This window comes from Glarea lozoyensis (assembly GCF_000409485.1).
Source record: "Glarea lozoyensis ATCC 20868 chromosome Unknown GLAREA10, whole genome shotgun sequence".
Classification (NCBI taxonomy): domain Eukaryota; kingdom Fungi; phylum Ascomycota; class Leotiomycetes; order Helotiales; family Helotiaceae; genus Glarea; species Glarea lozoyensis.
Window position 1 is genome coordinate 110,299 of NW_007360984.1, and position 21,860 is coordinate 132,158.

General features: G+C 45.8%; 7 protein-coding genes across 7 annotated transcripts; 4 read left to right on the forward strand and 3 right to left on the reverse strand.

Annotated features, from left to right (window-relative positions):
- Positions 1–253: 253 nt before the first annotated feature.
- Positions 254–5,537, forward strand: GLAREA_05036 (WD40 repeat-like protein; the record flags this gene model as incomplete). Its single annotated transcript, XM_008078326.1, has 5 exons — positions 254–273; positions 436–1,021; positions 1,079–1,417; positions 1,470–1,635; positions 1,714–5,537. The coding sequence occupies 5 exons, from the start codon at positions 254–256 to the stop codon at positions 5,535–5,537; spliced, it is 4,935 nt and encodes a 1,644-aa protein (XP_008076517.1).
- Positions 5,538–6,429: 892 nt separating this feature from the next.
- On the reverse strand, positions 6,430–7,059 carry GLAREA_05037 (uncharacterized protein; the record flags this gene model as incomplete). Its single annotated transcript, XM_008078327.1, has 1 exon — positions 6,430–7,059. The coding sequence occupies one exon, from the start codon at positions 7,057–7,059 to the stop codon at positions 6,430–6,432; it is 630 nt and encodes a 209-aa protein (XP_008076518.1).
- Positions 7,060–7,827: 768 nt separating this feature from the next.
- GLAREA_05038 (HET protein) lies at positions 7,828–9,849 on the forward strand (the record flags this gene model as incomplete). The annotated part of the gene is made up of 1 exon (XM_008078328.1): positions 7,828–9,849. The coding sequence occupies one exon, from the start codon at positions 7,828–7,830 to the stop codon at positions 9,847–9,849; it is 2,022 nt and encodes a 673-aa protein (XP_008076519.1).
- Positions 9,850–10,224: 375 nt separating this feature from the next.
- GLAREA_05039 (Protein kinase-like (PK-like)) lies at positions 10,225–11,282 on the reverse strand (the record flags this gene model as incomplete). Its single annotated transcript, XM_008078329.1, has 2 exons — positions 10,225–10,577; positions 10,631–11,282. 2 exons carry the CDS (start codon positions 11,280–11,282, stop codon positions 10,225–10,227), a joined length of 1,005 nt encoding a protein of 334 aa, XP_008076520.1.
- Positions 11,283–13,827: 2,545 nt separating this feature from the next.
- Positions 13,828–15,897, reverse strand: GLAREA_05040 (uncharacterized protein; the record flags this gene model as incomplete). The annotated part of the gene is made up of 2 exons (XM_008078330.1): positions 13,828–14,372; positions 14,424–15,897. 2 exons carry the CDS (start codon positions 15,895–15,897, stop codon positions 13,828–13,830), a joined length of 2,019 nt encoding a protein of 672 aa, XP_008076521.1.
- Positions 15,898–16,720: 823 nt separating this feature from the next.
- Positions 16,721–17,035, forward strand: GLAREA_05041 (uncharacterized protein; the record flags this gene model as incomplete). The annotated part of the gene is made up of 1 exon (XM_008078331.1): positions 16,721–17,035. The coding sequence occupies one exon, from the start codon at positions 16,721–16,723 to the stop codon at positions 17,033–17,035; it is 315 nt and encodes a 104-aa protein (XP_008076522.1).
- A 446-nt stretch (positions 17,036–17,481) lies between these two features.
- On the forward strand, positions 17,482–19,320 carry GLAREA_05042 (Glutamine synthetase/guanido kinase; the record flags this gene model as incomplete). The annotated part of the gene is made up of 1 exon (XM_008078332.1): positions 17,482–19,320. One exon carries the CDS (start codon positions 17,482–17,484, stop codon positions 19,318–19,320), a length of 1,839 nt encoding a protein of 612 aa, XP_008076523.1.
- Positions 19,321–21,860: the final 2,540 nt, after the last annotated feature.

Genomic DNA, 21,860 nt, shown 5'->3' on the forward strand with positions numbered 1-21,860 from the left:
GTTATCTGACACCACACAGGACAGGATAGAGATCATCTTTTGAAGTTCACTACGGCTACCCTCCTGGACGCGGCACGAAGGCAGCCTCATTGTTGTCCAAGGCCTGATGTCGACCCATTAATCAGTGGTTATGCAATCGTCGCCTAGAATGAGGCTGGAGTCTTTCGAGTCTTGGTCTTCACAAAAGATTACACAGCACGCTCTGTTGGAACCCCCGCATTTGACGCTACTGTATCAAGGTCGATTATCCGCCATGGTTGCGTCGCCCAAACAGTAAAGACATAATACCCTCCACCCACGTAAGGCCGTGTTCCGCGACAACACTTCGTCACTCTCATGGTCAGTCCTGTGGTTTCTTCTCGTGGCTACGAAGGCTTTTCTGGTTAATCGGTATTGGGAGCTGACTTTCTGGGACGTTGGTTAGTTTAAGAAAAGTTTTACTTTCCGCAAAAGATCTGTTGGCGACCCAGGTAGCGGACAAGCGGGCGGGCCCGATGCCTTGGACACTGCAGTTGACCAGGACAATGTTGCAACCAACTCCAGCTCAGTTCGGCCATCGTTACGGTCGTACTCAAACGCTGAGCCAGTCCGCTCTAGCACGTTAGGTTCGTTTGATGCTCAGCTTACGGGTGTTCCCCGTAAATTTTCATCAGATACACAAGTCACCCAGCTTGAAAAGACCGCACAAACCTCTGGGGATCCGCTGGGTCTGAAGGTTCTTCACAATCCACAAGGAGAGCGGAGGGTTGATATTGTGTTTGTTCATGGTCTTGGAGGTAGCAGCCGAATGTCATGGTCAAAAAATCACAATCCTGATCTTTTCTGGCCGCTGAAATTTCTCCCATTTGAGCCAGACATCAACGAAGCACGGCTATTGACGTTTGGATATAATGCGAATTTCGGCCCTAAAAGCCGAAAAAACAAAATGTCAGTCCTTGACTTTGCGAAAGATCTGCTTTATGATCTAAAGTATGCTAAAGATGAGTCTGCACCGGAGCTAGAAGAACTTAGAATGGGAGAGGTTAGTGCAAACTCATGAACTTATGTGGCATCATTAAGACAGCTAAAATATGTTCAGCGGCCCATAATATTCATGGTTCATTCCATGGGCGGACTTATCGTGAAAGAAGCATATATGCAGGGCCAGAACGATCCCACCTACGCCTCTATTGTCAAGGCAGTATCTTCAATCATCTTTCTGTCTACTCCTCATAGAGGAACAAATTTGGCAGAAACTCTCAATCGCATTCTTCAAGTGTCCTTCATTAACAGTCCGATGCAGTTCATAGCCGAGCTTTCTAACGGGTCCCAATCACTACAAAAGCTCAACGAGCAATTCAGGCACATAGCACCGAAATTGCAAATTGTCTCCTTCTATGAGACGCGGCCCACCAAAATTCTTAAGAAGACTCAAATTGTAAGTCAAATGTATCATTGAGCGCAAACTAGGTCTTTAACCGCATGTTCAGATGGTTTTGGAAAAAGATTCATCTGTTCTGGGTTACCCAGGAGAGATATCGAGACCTCTTGATGCGGATCATCATGGAATTTGCAAATATGAAAGTCCAGATGATCCTCGATACATTATAGTGAGAAACGTTCTCAAGACATTTGTGGGAAAGGCCAAGCCAATAAGTGAGAGCCCCATTATCTACGTCGTGTTTCTTTCATGGTTGGCTAACCATAGACGTACTGTATAAGTTGAGTCCGTAGGTGTGCAAAAAAGTGGAAGCTCCATGAGTTTTGAGGAATATCTATCAGCAACCGAGTCGCCCGAAAGAGACTATAATTTCTACCGAGATCAGTGGGTTCCTGGGACTTGTAGCTGGATACTAGATCAACAAAATTTCAAAAGCTGGCTGGAAGACGAACGCTATTCTCCCAGACTTTTGTGGGTCCATGGTAACGCCGCAAGTGGGAAGTCAATTCTTTCTGCTTTCGTGATTGACCATCTCGTTCAGCTTGGTTTGCCTTGCCACTACTTCTTCATTCGTTTCGAGCACAAGAAAAAACAAATGCTGGCCCACATACTACGTTCCATGGCTTGCCAACTGGCCAACTCAATACCGTCATATGCCGAAAAGCTCCGGCAACTCGAGACTGCTGCCACTGACCTCAAAACAGCGGATTATCGGAACATTTGGCAGTGGCTATATAAGCAAAGTCTATTCCCGCTGGCCATCAATTATCCCCTTTATTGGGTTATTGATGGCGTTGATGAAGCCGAGAGTCCAGAATCTATTATCAAGGTTTTGTCAGATCTACATATGACCGCCATTCCGATACGTGTTTTGCTAGTAAGCCGACAAACCCATGAATTAAACTCAGCATTCCAGAAATTGGCAAAGCACGTCCACTTGGGGACTATTCGGACAGAGGGCAGTCAGGACGACTTTCTCCGCTATATTCATCAAGAATTAGATGTTGCTGGTGATGACCTTTTCAAGGAGCAAATAGTTTCGAAAATTCTTGAGCGAGCACGAGGCAACTTTCTTTGGGTTCATCTTGCCGTTAGAAGAATCAATAAGTGTCACACGAAGATCGACGTGGACAACGCTCTGAACGACCTTCCAGCTGGCATGGAAGCTCTATACGATCGAATGGCTTATTTCATACAGACACAGCCTAATGTTAACGATCAGATACTTGCTGAAAATATTCTCGGCTGGGCTACATGTACCCAGCGACCCCTCAGCGTGGAAGAGCTCTCGGACGCACTCGGTAATGAGGGTTTGCTCGAGCTTCATAGAACGATTGGCGATTTGTGTGGCGGCTTTGTAGTTATTGACAAAGAGGGTAAGGTTGCCATGGTCCACGCAACGGCCAGAGAGTATTTACTACATGGAGACAATGAAGATCAGCGCATTACAATCGACAAGAGGTCTACGAACAATGAGCTCTTCAAGCGATGTATCGGACGTCTGATGGATCCGGTAGTTCGAAACCAGATAATGAGAAATCTTGCGCCTGCGCTGCTCGAATATGCGACTACTTCATGGTTCATTCATCTCTCCAACGGATCGGCAACTCGTCCTGATATCCTAGAGATATTAGTGAAGTTTCTGCGGGGACAACATATTCTTTTGTGGATTAATGTTGCCGCTAGAATGAAACAACTCAAAACGCTGGTTGTTGCTTCTCGACACTTGGCTGATGTCGCACTACGACTCCAAAAACTTGGTGAAACCGAGTTCCTTGTGCAGCACCAAGCTGTTGGCATCATTGCCCGCTGGGCCACGGATCTCGTCAAAATTGTTGGAAAGTTTGGAAACAATTTAAGTCTGAATCCAGAGTCAATCTATAAATTGATCCCCCCTTTCTGTCCGGAGGATTCAGCAATTTATCAACAATTTGGCAGCAAGGAGAGTAAAATCCTCCGTATCTCTGGTTCAGCGAACAATAACTGGGATGACTGTTTGACTCGATTTTTACTAGAGCAGAAAGTTCAAACGTCAGCGATTCATGCTGCTGGAAGCCAGATAGTTATTCTAGCGAATAAGCAAACCACAGGTTTTATTTTCATCTATAATTCTGTTACCTTTGAAGAGGTGCGTCGAATCACGCATCCTGAGCGAGTTTTCAAAATCCAATTAGACAACATGGGGGATGTCCTTGTCAGCTACGGTTATACTACAACTAGGGTGTGGAAGACCACAACTGGCGAATGTGTCAAGATTGTCAATAATCCAATCAAGCGGCCGAGGCCCCAAAGTCTACATTTTTTACAGGGGGGGAAACTTCTTCTCGCTGCGTTCGAAGATCGCGTTATTCGAACTCTGAGTCTTGTCGATGACAAATCTGTGGAGTGGGAAGCGAGATCACACCTCGACGAGAAGAGCGAGGACGATACTATAATAAGTGCGCCAACATGCTCTGCCATCAGTCCTGGCGGTGACATGATTGCATTTGGTTATCGTGCACATCCCGTCTCGGTTTGGGAGCTGAACCCGCCAATGCACGTTGCAAAATTCAACATGGCGTCTCATGAAACGGACAAGACTATTCAAGAGTATATTGTGGGCGAGGTCATTCAAATCGCATGGCACCCGTTCAGTGGAGAAATACTTGGTCTGCATCGTGAGGGACGCCTATTTAGATGGAATCCGTATGATGACGATGATAGTATTAACGTGAACAGTGGGGCTTACCACTTGTCCCTGAGCAGGGACGGTTCCCTGGTTGCCACTGGCGATACTGTCGGCGCTCTCAAAGTTTACGCAACAGCAGATTTATCTTTGTTGTATCAGCTTTCATCACAAGATCCTATTCTACATCTATGTTTCAGTACGGACTCTAGGAGGCTCTACGATGTTCGAGGAACCTATGGTAACGTGTGGGAGCCGGGCACTCTGGTCCGTCTTGCAGATAGCTCTGAGTATCCTGATCACAATAGCGATGCGTGGAGCGAGAGCGAAAGTCTCGCGAAACTTTCTCTTCACACACAGCAATACTTTCCTAGAACCGACAATCTAACAACGCTAGCCGGACAATCAATTAGACCTTTGTATTGCTACGGAACTGATGATGGCATCGCTTTCTTGTGTGAAGTTGGTCGCGGAAAGGTGTGCGAGTTAGAGCGATTGACAAGCTACATGCCGATCGAGCAGATCGTATGGAGTGAGGATGGAGAAGTCGTCGCGGTTGCAGATCTGAGCGGAAGGTTGGCTATCAAAATGATTGAGAAAGCTGGAGATGACCTCGAAACGTGGCACGTCAAGCACGGCTCTCACTTCATGGTCCCTTCTCAAAACGGCCATATCAGACAGCTTTTGTTTCACACAACAAGTCGTAGAGTGTTTGTCTATACCGAGAATATTTTATACGCTATTGATATTGACAGTGGTGTTATGATCGAGTCAGTACTGCCGTCGAACATGCCAGAAGTCAAGTGGATCTGCCATCCAACACTACCCAACTATCTTCTCGGATTCGGAAGCGTGGGGATTTATGTCTATGCTTGGGATAAGCTGGAACAAACGGCAGCAAATACTTATGTTACTAGCAGCTCCGATCAAACTGAGCTCGGGTATAGCACTGAACCGGCAGTAGCAGGATCTCTGCGGAGGCTGATCTCGCATGTAGACTCCCCTGATATTCTCCTACAGATTGGTAACGAAGCTTCATCTGGCGAAATGAAAAACCAATACCTGATTTTCAAAGTCGCCGAAATACGAGTTAGCAGTCCAGGTGTTACCGATGACGCCTCGGCTGCACCCGAAAAGCTATCATATACGCTACTACCAGACGATATTGCAGCGAGGATATGGGAGCCTCTAGCATTCTTTTCCCGCGGGAGACTCGTATTTCTCGACGTCGATCGCTGGGTATGTACGTGGCGAATGCCTTCAGCAGCCAAACGACCGAGTGCTTGGGGCTCTGAGGCTGGAGCCACTGGTGTTGAGCGGTACTATTTTCTGCCTCGGGACTGGATTACTTCCAGTGAAGCTCAGCTATGCTCGATAACGCCGGATGGGACACTGCTTTGTCCCAAGAATGGGGATGTGATGACGGTGCAGTACTCTAAGCTCCGCAAATAAAGGTTCTGTTGGTCTCGGGCACTATTGGTGGGCACTCTTAGTGAGATCTCCTTTTGGTGATCTGCAGGTAGAACCCGGCTGATAAGACGCTCATGAGAATTGCTTATGATCGTATCGGTAACTACAAAAAGCTAGCATTTGAGAAAACATTAGACAACAATATGTTGAGGAATACCCAGCTTGCCATTTTTATTCCTAGATTATTCGCTTAGACAACAGAACGGATCCCCTACAAATACAACCTCAAGCCTATCTTCAAAGGGGAGAATTCCTGATCCTCATTCCCAATCCTTTGATATGAAACAGATACACATCCTTTTTCCTACCACCGATTTATGTACCATCCCCCTATATATTACACTTCTAGCCTCAAATCTCGAAACAATACTCCCTTCACTCGCCAAACCACTAACTTCTTGTCGATCTACAACATTCTCGCACATAGTCTCTCCCAACTCTCAATTACAACTACCAAGACCTCTCTGTAGTTCATTATTTAAGCATCGATCTCAAAGTCGGTTTCTCTATCGTACCCATAATCATACATGATCATCATCATAATATCATTCTCGTCAACGAGATCTTGCGCTCGAAATATCTTATTTATTAGTAGCTAAATACCCTCAGTACGCATGACTGCTTAGTGCTCGCTAGAAGCGTTAAGCAATTCTATGTTTCATCAAGGCATACAGCAAAATACACTGTTGACGAGAAAACGCACGACGACTGTTGAGAAATCAGTCAGCATTTAATGACCACTAGTCATACTGGGAGTTTGATTTTATAACATACCCGACAAAGAAGACCGTTGCGGCTCTAAAGAATCCCTTGACGAAGAGTCAGTTTCAAAACTTCAATATACGGTAGTAACGGTGAAGTTAAAGAATCTAGCTTACTCAAATCTCAACCTCTCCTCGCGAAAATTCGAGAGCCGTAAAGACTCATCATGGTTGAAGCGAGCTTCCAGAAGTCCTACCTGGCCAGTTTCGAGGAGGATACCATGTGTCATCTCATCATCTTCGAGCCGTTTGGGATCCCCATCAAAGATGTTTCTTGTCCTTCCTCTTATGACGGGTATATAGTGGTTGGGCACACCTTCGCACATACGAAGAGTGTCCGGCGTGATCACAAATACCTCTCCCGCCGAGAGGGTCACGCATAAGAGAGGAAGAGTCATAATTGAGCCACCAACTGAGCCTGCCCCAAATTTGATACGGGGACCATCTTGTAGATAGGTAGCCAGGAATAAGCCGAACGCGATCGACCACAGTACGAAAACGAGACCGCAAACCGCAATAGTGGCGAGGCATTTACGACGGTAAAATCCACAGAATGTTTTCCGCTCTCTCAGAAGTCGCCATCCGATTAGGCTCAAAAACCATGCCAAGCCTGTCGCAGCAAATCCTACATCGCGCTTCCAGTCCTGGGTCATGTCGTAGAGGCACAATATCCAGACGAAAGCGAGGAAAAAGCGAATGAATTTGTAGCTATAAAGCGCGCATTTGACAAGGGGCAAGGCCATGTTGAATAGAATAGGGCGCGCGATGTACCCAGAATATAGTCGACGAGGGAGGCTCAAATAGGAGGTGGAATGTAAAGGCTAGGTCATGTGACATAAGCCATACAGCCATGTTGCTATCTCGGGAAATTGCCTAATTTCAGCTGCTCTCATCCTCCCAAAGTTTTTGAATTGGAGAAAACTAAACGCCATGACATCTGCTATTCAGGCAGGTTATCTTTGTAGGCGATGCAACGATTTCGATATTCAGGCGTTCTCAAGACCCGGCTTTCCCTATCGAGGATTCCCGTGTAGAGAGATCGAATTGTCTGCTCTACAAGGCTGTTCTTTTTGCAGCCTGCTGTGGGATCAGATTGAAAATGAGTCCCTGGTGTGGAGAGATCCTGAGGTGAATAGTTTACTCCTGCTCTTAAGCAATAGGCGAAAATGACCAAAGCTAAAACCATGGGGAAGACTGGAAACGTGACGAAGGGGAAACCCTATGGCGATTGGATTCATCTGTCTACGGAAAGCGTTAGAACAAAAAATGCTGAGGAAGGCATGGGAATCACCAAGATTAAAGCTCATCGTTCTGACGATATACCCCCACGACGATCTTGGGAAGGTTATCTCGAGCTTAATGTTGCGGCTGACCAAGGCAAGCTTGAAACTTATTTCTAGCATTATCCGTCTGTCTTTCTTGAACTTAATTGACGTTGAGTAAGTGAAGGTACACCAGCATGGATTTCAGGAGATGTTCGGGGTGTTATAAGCACATCGACGACAACAGACATGCAAGACTCAAGTGCTTCGTGGCTAACCATCGTCAAAGAAGACGTCAGGACTATCAGTTTGTGGCAGGAAGAATGTACCAGGAATCATCCAAGCTGTGGTATGGGTCTATCTCAGAACCCCCTGGAAACCGGAAAGTCGCTTCCAACAAGATGCCTGGAGCTCACAGGTTCAAGCGATGGATCTTGTCGATTCCAGCTTCGTGAAACAAAGGGACGGACTGGAGACTACCTCATCTTAAGTCATAGGTGGATGCAGGAGACGCCGAAATGCAACACGAACGAAGTAAACTACTTTACCAGACTCCATTCGGGCCCTCTTGAACCCGAATATCTTACGCCCTTATTCCAAGAAGCTGGTGAGATGGCTCTGCGCCTCGGAATCCGATATATCTGGATCGACTCTCTTTGCATCATCCAAGACAGCGCCGAAGACTGGAAGGCGGAAGCCATGATGATGGGCAGCTACTACCAGAATGCGTGGGCAACTATCGCTGCGACAATGACTAATCAGAAGCCCCTAGATGTTTCCAGGTCTCCCAGTGCGAATAAAGCTTCTAGGATCACACGCTTGCCTTACAGAGATAAGAGTGGAAAGCAACAAGGCTACTTTTACATCCAGAGCCTGCAAAATGCTACTATCAGCCAAACATTCGAAAAAAGCGTAGCTGAGAGCGAACTTTTAACTCGAGGCTGGGTGTTTCAAGAATGGATTCTTAGTCCGCGCTTGTTAACATCTACAAACGCTGGAATCATGTTAGTTTGTCGCAGCGGGCTGCCACAAAGTCTGGCAGGCGCTCATGCTCTAAGCGTGTCTAATTCCAAGCAAGGGTTTGCTTTGAAAACCTCGTTGAATCTAAATATGGACTCGCGCCAGCTTCTCTTCAAAAGCTGGCGGATGGTCGTTGAGAAATTCTCAGGTTTGAGCCTAACATCACCCGACTTGGATCGATTGGTTTCACTGTCTGGAATTGCTATAGAGTTTGGACAAGCCCTTCAAAAACTCGGAGGACATGATATAGGGCTGCACCAATATATCTCTGGTCTTTGGATTGATGACATTCTTCTAGGTCTGCTTTGGGAGCAAGGGTCTTCGGGTCCACGCCGCCGCCTGAAAGGAATTCCGACTTGGTCATGGGCGTCAATGATGGAAACAGCAGTTTTAGGAATGCGAGTATGTTGGAGATTGGGTTCGTATTGGAAAGATGGGTGGGAGGTACCTGCAAGTGGTTATTACCGTTCAAGATTCTCGTACCACTCGACGAGTGGGGACTCCGCTATGCGCGATACGGTTCACCTACCTCCTTATGCACCACCAGAGCCCGTCTGCAAGCTTGAAAATGTTTGCACGATTGAGTTGAAATTTGACAAGATTGCGAAGGTTTGGAACGAGCACCTTGACCAACAATTCTTCTCAGCAGCTTCTTACGACTTAAGTATGTACAGTAACGAAAAGAGGTTTGTTGCGCTTGAACTGCTCGGGAAACTTTTACCTGTTTCCATCCATGGAATCATCAGTACGACGGATATCGATGACTTTAAGCTGCTGGATAGAACGGGTGCTAGAAGAGGCCCCAAGGTAAGTCAAGACATCTTCGGACCAGATCCAGATGTCGAAAGGGGTCCCGGATCCGATACCGACGATCAAATCTGGAGTATCCGACGCGAGGTCTCTTCGGAAAGAGATACACTCCTTAGAGGCTGGGCATCTTTGGAACACGAAAAATATCAAAGTAATGACACTGTTCGCGGAGGAGTTTATGCTTTGCCTATATACCGATTGTTAAGGACTCAAGAGTCTAATGATAGGCTTACGACCGGACCTATGGGGATGAAAGTTGAGAGTGTTCTTAAGCACTCTTTGAACACGGCTTTTGTCGTGCTTTTCCTCAGAAGACGACAAGATAGTGAACCGAGCAGCCGGAGCCAGTATTTCGAGCGAATAGGAATCGGTAGGCTTTTTGGGCAAGATTTCGAGGAAGAATTTGTCTCCAATAACGAAACAAAGATCTGGTTAGTATGAACGATATTAGCTAGACCTAATCACAGGATTAGCCGAAACATGATCGAGGTTGTATCTGCTCAAGTCGTCCATTTTCCTCTTCACAAATGCAGCGATTTCAGTTTCGTTTAGGTCTTCCACAGCTGTAAGCTTTCTCTGCTTTAAGGTCATCTCGATGTTAGGCCATAGTACTTCTTCATCAAAATTGAAAGATTCGCGAATCAGCTCATTGAACCAAAATTGCCCGTCTTGCATAGATTGTCGCATCAAAACCGACAGTCTCTGATCCGGCGGGACTTCTTCGCCCTTTACTTTTGCCCTTTGAGCTTCTTCACCTTCCAAGGACTTGAGAAATATCAAGAACTTGGCCTTGTAGCGAGCCTCACCAGAACTTGTCTAGGAAGTTGGGTTCTCTAAAATAAGCCAGGACGGCGGAGAATAGAGAAACTGATATGGCCCTGCATAAGCCCATTCCCAGTCAATCACAGAAACGATTTCTAGGGTCTCCTCGTTAACAAGTATGTTTCCGGGACGGAAGTCATCACAAATCAATTTGAAGGGACCAGAGTCATATTTCTCTGCCACGAAGTGAGGCGCCAGACTTTTGACTCGGTTGCGTAGTAAGTATTTACGACGCGCATCGTCCGCATCATCTATTGAATTTCTTTGTTCGCGTAGATGAGTGATATTCTGCTGGACAAGACTACCCGCATATTTCGTAACCGATTGAAAAGGTTTCGACAAATGATCTGCATAGATAATCAGTAAGAGTACGCCCATGTCATGATCCATGAGCCTATACCGTCTACTTGCACATATCCGCTTCTCTGGATCTCATTCATCTTTTGAGTCATGGGTGCGGCTGTGACTTGCCAGAAATTTGAACCATCCTCATTCTCGACCAACGATGGAGCGCCTATTTTGTCAAAGTTGTGCATGGATAATTCTAAGAGAATTTTTGCTATCTGGCGATAAATTTTATAGAGCGTATCGTCGCTGATATCCTTACGTAGAATAGGACCCCACGAAGGACGAGGGTGCTCTTCCATGAGAGTGCTGAGTGGTACCCCATCAATCCATTCTTCGATAATGAAAAGGCCCATTCCGGGATCGTGATTATCAGCAGCCATACCATAAGCTATGACTCCTGGGACTGGAACAAAAGTATTCTGTTTCAAGAACTTCATCACTGCAACTTCGCGCTGAACCTTTTCCTCTGGGAACATAACGTTGCCAGCAACGGGAAACCGTACCGCCCATTTTGTGCCGTCGTCGAATTCCACCTTGAAGCACCAGTTGAAGGATCCGTTGTTCATCTTGACACAGGTGCATTTATCGCCATTGCGATACTTGGAAGCCAGCTTCTCAATGCCCCACGTGTTATACTTGCCTAATTGATGGAGCCAGTCATCGACCATATGCTCGTGGCTTTGATTGACCTCGTCGGAATCCATAATTAAAATCACGTCCTAAGAACTAAAGACAGTGTACGTTTTGCTATCATGAACATATCGATTTCTAGAACATGGGCTGTCGTTGGAAAGAGATGATTATGGGTTGCCTTTGTTTGGTGAGCGCGAAGGATACTCCTACAGTGGCACGTGCACAAAAGGCTCACTCGAATGCGAGGGCATCACGTGATTAATTTGCTATTTCTGGTTCTTCGATTCAAAAGTTCCTGGTCGAGGGCAGACGAACATACAATCAAACTAAAACTCACTTATTGAGTATCTAATAAGTGTGAGAGAGCCTACCTAAGCATTATCATATATATTTTGTCCTTATTTAGACTTTTCTAACTATACCTAGGTCTAACCGAGATTTAACAAGAATACTACCTCTTATACAACTTCTGCAAACTAACAAGACATGGAGAAATCGTTTACAGAATACTGTATCCTGACCCTCTTTCTAACAAAATAAAATAAAAATCCCATCTTATTTACTCCGCGGATATAGGGGATATTTAATAAGAAGAAAGGCCGATTGTTATAATTAGAAGAGAGACGATTTGGAAGACAGAATTAGTTTCGGTAGTAAGGTAGAAATCGGCGACAAAGCCCTCTCTCAAACACGAATTTAAATCTATATATTTATAGGTCTCTCCGTCACCTCTCAGTAAAATTAAACCTATAGAGAAATCTCTTGTAAACAATTAAAATCTTAAACTAAGATACGGGTCTTAGGGGTAGTCTGTAGTTTTCGGACATATTAAAGTAGCAGCTACTTTAGGAAAAGCTTCTCTCGTAATTTATCGTATAGATTTTATACGAGACTTTCGAGGGAGAACCTAGGATTTTATACGAGAATTGGGAGATGAGCCTTTTTTTAGAAAGGGGAAATGATAGCTCAGGGGACTGGCTTTTCTCTTTTATTTCAGACATAGATGTAGATATTGCAATAGTGTACTAGATCTATATAATGGGAAGATGCTAGATATCTATACCCTAAGAGTTTCATCTACCGTTCAGTTTGCTTACCTCCAATTGACGAAGGCTTTCTTTACGGGGACCTTCCTGGGTTGTAAATGTAAAGATCATTTGACGCCTAAAGTAGATGTTTTACAAAGATATTTCTAAGAATGAAATGGAACTCTGAGAGTAGGAGTACGAAGTGGGAAATGGGAAAGAGTTCTTATTTCGGTAGCGAAATAGACATCGGTAACAACTCATCCCTAGGATATAAATTAAGTAAACAATACTCGACGCGACAAAGTTCTTGACATTACTCGAAACCGGCTCAAAATTACTTTTTTATAATTAAAGAGACAGTCTTTTGTCACGCTATCTAGAGATTAACACAAAACGTTCTCCCAAAGCCCAACTCGAGATACTACGGTATAAAAGCTTCTACGAGAGATATTTACGTACAACTTTCGACATATCTAAACTTTGCGCGTAAGAATCTTAGTCTAACCACCAATTTTTTGGGTACTAAGTAAACCCTTCAAAGACCTTGCGAAGGTAATAACCTGATCTCATAACATATTAAAGCATAACTATCCCAATCAAAAAATCATTCATATTCCCCTCTTCCTACAGCAACTTCAATCCCTTCACCCCTCCAAACTCTTTCCCCTCATCAAACCATCACATAAAAAAACAACCCTCCCCATGAAACCTAATCTGAACAGACTTAAAAAAACATACAGCGCATTCCGACTGAGACCGTTGGGCGTCGAAGGTAATAACTAACTAAATGAATATCTCGCTTCAAGACGAAATATAAGGTTTGAATCTTACGATATCGAAAGTAGCAAGCTTGCTGTCTATAGATTGCAGAAGTTCAAAATCGAGTTCCGGAAATCGGTAGTGCCATGCCATTCGGCAACAACAACCCCCTCTCCATTACCAATATTCCAAACCCTCCCCCTCCCACCTAGAACATTCAAACACCACCACACCTTCCCTCTTGTTACCCACCACAATCATTACAACAAACCCTCTCTCAAACCCAAAACACCACCCAAAACTATCCGTCCACACATAATTCTTTTTTTGGGACGATTACTTCGGAGTTCATTCTCAGCCTTATAAGATGTACATTTAAAGACTCATTTCCAAGAGTTTCTGGCACAATTTTAGTGATGGTGATTTTGAACTCAACTTTTGTGGTGTGGTTATTGATATATCACTCCACACCTTCTCGTAGCCTGTTTGTGAGATACAGGGGTGGAAATTCATTGCCATCATACGAATAATTGTATTTCAGGAATGTATACATCTGTCACGAACAAGATGTGTGTATCAGGCTGTAAGACCCTACTCGAAGCGCGACTTGGGAACGAAACAATATGTAACCACGTAAGTGTATTGATTGTATAAACTTGATCACAAACTAGATAGCTAAGATCATCGTTGGAGCTAGCCAAGAAAGCTTTAGTCTGATAAATCATCCCTAAACACCTAAAAAGAGGGTATCCCAGTTCCCACTCTATCCAAACTCCCAAACTCCCAAGATCCTAATACACATTTTCCCTTGCAACAGAGCACCCAACAATCAAGCAGGCATGATACCCGCCACAACAATCATCACACCCCCATAGATGCCCGCACACATTAAGCCCTCACTTCTAAGCAACATCCCTTGATCCAAACAACCTCCTTGCATCAACGCAAAAAGTACACCACCCACAACCAGAGCAGTCGCCGTGATACGACCGATGAAACCAGGTATAACAAAAAAGGTGAGTATTGGTACAAGTACAGATACAGCTAATGAGGCGGCGAGTGCTTTGATGACGGTTGCGGAATGTGGTGGTGCTGTTTTGGTGGTAGAAGGAGTGACGCTAATTTTTGATTCGACGGCGGATGCTGGAATGGAACATGAGGAAGATGATGATGGATTAGATGATTGATATGAGGTGGTGGTTGATGGAACATGGTCGGAATAAATAGAGACTAGGTCATCCTCTGGATCTAGAAAGTGGGTTTCGGCCTCGATGATGGGATTTGCAGTCTGGAGATAAGATCGGTAGGCATCTACATCTTCAGGATGAGGAGCAGTCAATGATCTCGTTGAATTGAACGATGAAAGCGCTTGATCTGGAGGCTGATTAGTTGATGTTGGATCGGGAAAGTTGGGTGAAGACTTACTATACTGAGCTAACTTGAAACCAATTTTGCCGAGAACATCTGTTTTATGCCATTGAAGATCCCCTCCGGCGGCAGCAGAAGCTCTTCTAGAAGCAGGTATGATATCCTGCGGTGTCCTTCGTGATTGGGTATCGGAGAGGTCAAGTCGGTGAAGTTGTTCTTCAAGCTCGCTTAACTCGTCCTGCAAGTGTAAGAGAACACGATGATTAAGTGCCTCGAATTTCCTATAAATAGGCTTGATACGCTCTCCGTACTCGGGATCAGAAGCAACTGGGCGGGAAGACAACTGCGATGCAAGAAGTTCATAACCAGAAACAGGTAGCTTCTCTGCTCTTGGGAGTGCATGCTTTTTGACGTGCTGTGAATGACGGGGACTTAAAGCCGTGGACGGGGAATGCGGAATGTTCGCCGAAATCCTTTGCATCGTCGGAGTACCGAACTGGTGCATATGACCATGAATATTTTGTCTGTGTTGAGCCGCGGCCATCTGCGATGCAATCTTGGCAGAAGTATCATCATTTGACGCTTGCACCTCTGGATCGGATTCGGACTCTTCCTCTTGTTGCTGTGTCTCTTCATGATCGCCAATACTCCCTTCAGGAGTAGTCCGGTCTGTGTCAACATCATGGTGTGTTTCCGACAGATTATCATCCCCGTGATGACTACTCGAAGCCGATGACGAGCTACTAGCATGGTCCCGTAGCATATGAGGTGGTAATGCAGATTCAACAGGCAGCTTCTGTAAATGACCCGACATCCAGCTTGGAGTTTGGGCATAATCCTGTCCCTCATGTTCTATTTCCCCATCGATTACTGGCTCAGCGGTATCCAAGTACGCGAAGACATTTGGCGCATCGGGTACCGCAGGGGACATTGGAACTTCAGGAAGATCTGCTTTCTTCGTCAAGGTTGTTCTTTTTGTGACGGAAGCTTGTGTGACGGTGGAATTGCTTCCGCTGGAGCTACTTGACTTGTTGGTCGAGCTGGTCAGTGAGGTAAGGTTTGATATCGTTGATGGAGAGGTTAAACGTGATCGTGGAGAGGCAAGAATCACTCTGTGTGTAGGTTGATCTGTCTCTGATTCCGAGGAAGAAGAAGACGAGCTGCTTTCTTGGCTCTGGTTCGAATAGGAGCGTCTATGCTTGGATCGTCCTTCATATCCAGCATCCCTCTCCCTGGAGCTATCGACGCTTGCTCTCTTCGCCGTGGTGTTTTTGGGTTTTGGTTTTGATGCATGTCTACTGCCTCCGGTGCCAGTAGCCGTGGTCTTGTGATATTTCCTCGACCGTTCCCGTTCCTTCTCCTTACCCGCAGTTGCTTTGGTGTGCGGCATCGCTATCTCTTGCGACGTCCTAGGTTGACGACGGATTCTTTCGTTTGCTGAATTCCCACGCGGTGACTTCAACTCTCCTCGTTCATCTTCTGACAATTCTTGAATAACGGAAACTGTTGGGGCTGTATAGCTCGTAGTCATTTCGGATATTTACTTCAGCTCTGGAATGCCGTCAGCTCAGCTCTCGGAATCCGCAAGAAGCAAAAGCTCTGGATTGCGGCAATGATAAGAACGAACTAGGAACTGATTGTATTCCGTACCTGAGAGACTTGGGCTTGGTACTATGGCGGTGAGTCGGTATTGCTGTACTGATCGAAGCTAATGCGCAGTGTCCATGGTTTGTACATGAAAGTTGGAGAGAGATGCGAACTGGAGAAAAGGTCGACGGCGAGCATGATCTTGATGGACGAGGGGCACGGTTAAGTCAATTGGTTTCGAATATGTGGTCTGATATAGGGCTGAGACAGGATTTGGCGTGGAAGGGATGGGGAAAGGAAGAAGGAAGGAGGTGGTGATGGCCAGAGATTCGTTGCAACCCCTGGAAATGGATTGGATGGGGCGTTCCAAGTGCTGTTTCGTGTATTTCGGGGGGGACTAGCGGGGTGTTTGGCAGGCTTTGGTGGGCTGTAGCGTAAGCGGGGCGATAGAGGCACCAGAGGGAGATTGGCGGGGGACTTTTGCCGGGAATTCTGACGACTTTGGGCGTCGATTGAGTCAATAAAGCCTGATAATGTGCCACTAAGAGCGCTGCGACTGGCTAAAGGATGGTGATCGTAGGAGCTGCGGACCAGTGAGACGGCGCTGTGGTAGAGGTGGGATAATCGGTGGAGATGAGATGTGCTCGAGGCCTGGCTTGGGACGCCGGTCACAGAAGTGCGGACCCGATTGATGGGCGGGCCGGGGCGAGACCGCTATTGTGGAGCTTCGGGGGCCGGAGCTAGACTCGGAGGCCTAGTCGGATTCGATGGAAGCTCCCGAGGTCTGGAGTGCTGTCGAGGTCGATTTTGTCCAAGTCAACAACACGCACACGACGTGGACGTGTATCTGCGCTGTATCGCCAGCACAACACCAATCTTTGGCCACCCGATTTGTCGTTGCAGTGGAGGTTGTCCGTCAGGAAGAAGAGAGAGGAAAACAGGCCTGGAAAATAAAAGAAGAAGAAAGCTTCGGGCAAGACGCGACAAGAATCACCTCGACACAACCCGGGCGACTGCAACCTCACAAACTCGCACTTGCTCCCTCCTCTACTCAGCATCGCCTTCTCGCCCAAACCGGGTGACGTGCTTCTTTTCTACTCGGTCGATCACTCCCAAGTCGCCTCACTTCTCCTGCTGCATGACCAATGCCAGCGCAACACATACCACCTCTTAATTTGCAATTACATGCCTATACCACCCTCGCCCGAACCACAATCACGACGACCATCCTAATCCGCTTCCATAGAGTAGCACAGATCGTACCAGAAGCCGGTTTCTGCAAGACCAAACACCCCACGTTCTGCAGTCTGCCTCGAGCGCTGCCCGTCATACGGTGAACACCCGTGATATTGGGTAGGACAACCACCGCGTTACGCACTTCTTTCTCTCCGGCCGTTCTTCTGTCATCAGAATAGCCTCTTCCGTCTTGATACCGTGTTGATACCGTCTCTCTTTTACGCTCGGGTTGGCGCCCGATTATTGAGCCGCTGCCGAAGTATTGCTGCCCAACGAGGCTCAATTCATACCAATGACGCGAGTAGCCGCACACGTTCTACGGAGGTACCTGTTAAGAGGTCAATTGCCTACAGGCGGCTGTTTGAAGCGATGGAGAGATTGTCAACACACATCTGCCATTCCATTGTCCACAAAGAGATTTCACGGAACACAAGCATCGCAAGAAACAACAATCAGCGAGCCTCCAAGTACACCACCTACGATCCCATTTCGTAAGCAATTGAAAGATGCTGCCAAGATACGGAAAGCCGAGGGCACGAAGAAGGTTGCAAAGGCGGAAAATCAGAGCTTGAAAGATTGGGAGTTGACAGTCGGAATAGAAATACATGCGCAATTGAATACCAAGCGAAAGCTCTTTTCGCGCGCCGTTTCTACCATCAATGATGCTCCAAATACTCGCGTTGCCTTGTTTGATGTTGCAATGCCTGGTTCAATGCCCATATTTCAGAAAGCCACCTTGATACCCGCTATTCGAGCAGCGTTAGCACTAAACTGTGAGATTCAAAAGAAGAGTAAATTCGATCGAAAGCACTATTTTCATTGGGACCAACCGTCGGGGTATCAGATCACCCAATATTACGAGCCGTTTGCTAAGGATGGGTATATCACATTGTATGCGCATGATGGGATTGCAAAGGAGGATGGAGAAGAGATAAAGATAGGCATCAAACAGATCCAGATGGAACAAGATACTGCCAAGACCATATCGGAACCAGGTGGTATACACCTGCTGGACTTCAACAGAGTAGGCCTACCTTTGATTGAAATTATAACTCTGCCACAGATCCATCATCCCAGCACTGCTGCTGCATTGGTCCGCAAGGTACAGCAGATCCTCGATGCTGTGGATGCTTGTGTGCTTGGTATGGAATCTGGTGGATTGCGTGCAGATGTGAATGTTTCTGTCAAAAGACGAGATGTGGAAGACGGAGGACACGAATATTCAGGCGTCAAGAATCTGGGTCAACGAACGGAAATTAAGAATCTGAGCAGTTTCAAGTCTGTCGAAGATGCGATCATTGCAGAGCGTGATCGACAAATCGAGCTCCTCGAATCTGGAGGTGTTGTTGAGGGAGAAACTCGAGGTTGGACAATCAATGCTACTGAAACAAAAAGACTTCGAGGTAAGGAAGGAGAAGTTGATTACAGATACATGCCAGATCCAGATATCGCACCGGTATACATTGAACAGGATCTCATCGACCATCTACAACAAACTCTCGGAGCTCTACCTGATGAAGAGATCAAACTCCTCTCAACCGACTTCGGCCTAACAGTCAAAGACGCCATGTCACTGATCTCCCTTAACAACGGCGGCCGCTACGAATACTTCCGCAACGTAGTCGACGAACTTCTTCCTCTAAGCAATCAAGACCTCCCCACCACTGGCCGTCTCGTCGGAAACTGGGTCCTCCACGAAATGGGCGGCCTCACTCACGTCCTCGCCGACGAAGAAAACCCTCTCCGCATGACCAGCGATGGAGACTGTATCATCAAACACCAAGACCTCGCGTCCCTCATCCATTTATATACCACCGACAAAATCACAGGTAAATCCGCCAAACGCGTTCTCCAGCTTCTGTTCGTGAATGCGCTTGAAGGGAAAGAGAAGAGCACCCACGAGGTGATCGAGGAACAAGGACTGTGGTTTATGCCGTTGAGTGAGGAGGAGTATGAGGAGTTGGCGCGGAGCGTGCTGGATATGGAGGTTGTGAAGCAGATTTTGGCGGGGAAGGAGGGGAAGGTTAAGTTTTTGCTGGGGCAGATGATGAGGAGTGATAGAGACGGGAGGGTGGATCCGAGGAGGGCGGAGGGGGTGTTGAGGGGGGTTATTGAGGGGCTTAGGGAGTAGGTTGTGGTTGCTGTGTGGATGGTGTATAATGGTGTATTATCTTACTGATAGGAATTGAGATTTGGCTCCCGGTTTCGTGCAGCCGTTGAGGAACGTGTTGAATGCATGATAGCATAATAGCCTAAACATAAATATCACAAATCAGAACTCAAAGCCATAACCACTCATCCTAGCAGAGAGAAATTAGGAAATCAGTGTTTAAATTGAACTATTGACGAGATCAAGAAAAGCACACGACAGTTTCCTGTGGGAGGAAAGCGAGTGGGGTTGGAGGTTGTGGAGGTTTTGTTGGCGGTGGGGTTAAGGGGATGCTTGGGTATAAGATAACATTATTCCCATTCGATCACTTACACCTATCAGCAACCACCAAAATTCGACCAGTCCGATCAAATTGTTAAACCCCCGCCCCCATTTCCCTATATATATCAGCATCTTCCACACCCACCATCCTTCAGAATCAAACACCTCCAGAGCTCGAACCACATACCCAGACCCCATTCACAATCCTTGGTGGTGAGGAGGGAGGAATTTCGTGGTTAGAGTTGTTTGAGGGTCAGGTTGGGGGTGGGGTGGTGGGATTTGAGAGGTTATTGTTGTTGATTTCGATTTTGTCATTGTATTCGCAACTTAGCACTTTTACACGATTTGTCCGTCAAACGTCACATTCCATGCCGCGTTCAACGGCGTTTCTTCCTCATCACAGCCCGAGCACCCACGCGTCTTCCAGCCTTGTATCTATTAATGAGTTGAAACCCGCCGGTATTTGGAATCCGTTGGTAACGATTAGGTGGTTATCGTTAGATGTGGGGATGGGGGAGGATTTTATGTGGGGGTTGCTAAAGATGAAGGTGAGAGTTCAAAGGGGTGGGTTGGAGGGTGGGTGGTTTGGGGATTGATTGTGTTTGGTATTTTAGTACGTGTTTTGCTTGCTACTGCGAGAAATTCTGACACATCCACCTCTCAGCACCTCTATTTAAACTGTTCTTCCTAGGAATCTTTCTCCAAAACCCCATGTTTTCCCTTGAAACAGCCCTATAAAATCCATACCCGAATGGCTGAATCAAGTTTCTTTTTGTATAACAAGAATCACATATCGCCATGGCGTCGATATCTGCTAGATAGCGTACTACTGGGAAATTCTTTCGAGGTCTTTGGTAAAGTTTTGTTGATGTGCATTAGAACCATAAATAGCGTGCTAGTGTAAGGATATCTTTAGTCCTGTGTTTCGAGAAAGAGGGAGTTTGTTATCGATTTCTATCTCACTACCGAAATATCATTTATCCTATCTTACAACTCTTCTTAACGTCACAAATGGCTAAGTGCCCCGCAAGTCAGAAAAACAAGCATCTTCCATCCGCTCGATAGGTTTTTGTCTACTTTCTATTTAAAGAACTAGCCTTCCAAAGAACGTAGATACGCTTTATCAAAGGGTTACAAAGAATATTAATGCAATTGCGTTTAAGCTTAACAAATATTAGACTTTCTTGAATTTTCGGTATGTCGACTCTGAGAATTAAGATGATTTCTATAGTCCTAAACTAAAACGGCTATTTTAAAAGAAGTTTGTAGAATTGGGAATACGGTTAAATCCTTAATTAGCTTAAGGTCAATTACATAGAAGTCCTGGTCGATTATTTTTCATTACTAAGATTTAACACAACTATCTTTACACAGTAAACCTACAAACATCAACACCCACCAACCCTAAAACCCCTACTATAAAACCTACAACCTTTAACGTCAAATAACTCTTTCTCTTATACTTTTAATAACAACTTGTTCAACAAGTACATTGTCCATTCCTTCGACTAAAGTTGCATCTATTTCTCTTTATGCTAGAATATTCCTTGGAGAGTAAGTTCGCTGAAGTTTGAAGAAACTTTCTCTCAACCCACTAGCTCTTTTCTCACATGGCAGCAAAACAGCCTTAGATGCTGTCACCGAAACTAGTATCACCACCGAAACTTCACACTACTCTTTCTATCTATATTACAAATTCCAAAGCATAATAATTAACAACCGTTATTGGCAAATCCACACACCTTTGCGCATGTCGGAAATTGTGTGAGAGATGGTGACACTAACGTGAGTAGCCCAGGTTGCCACAAGTGTATCGTGCGGAGCCGAAAGTACAGGTTGATTTGTAGAAGAACCGCAGAGCTCGTATTTACGCGATTCTGTCCTGGGTTAGGAGATTTAATCCAATCTAAAGTTGGAACTTTTAACTACAGACAGAGAGTGCGGTGTTTGTAAGTCTTATAACCGTGGTAGGAGAGGGGTTTGTTTTCGCGTTCCGGTGTAAATAAACCATTCTCGCTTTTCCCAAATTCTTCCGACAAACCGCTCTCACCAGATTGTCTAATCTCTCATGAGACGCTCGTTTGCCTGGAAGAACTTATCATATCTGAACTGTACAATCAGAAATCGAACACGGGAAGTATGACTACAGCGAGATGATCGAAGGTTTCTTTAATCGGTGCGACGAAGTTATATTCGCCGCTAATACGAAGTAGATGGTTCGATTCTCTTGCTGGAGGGTG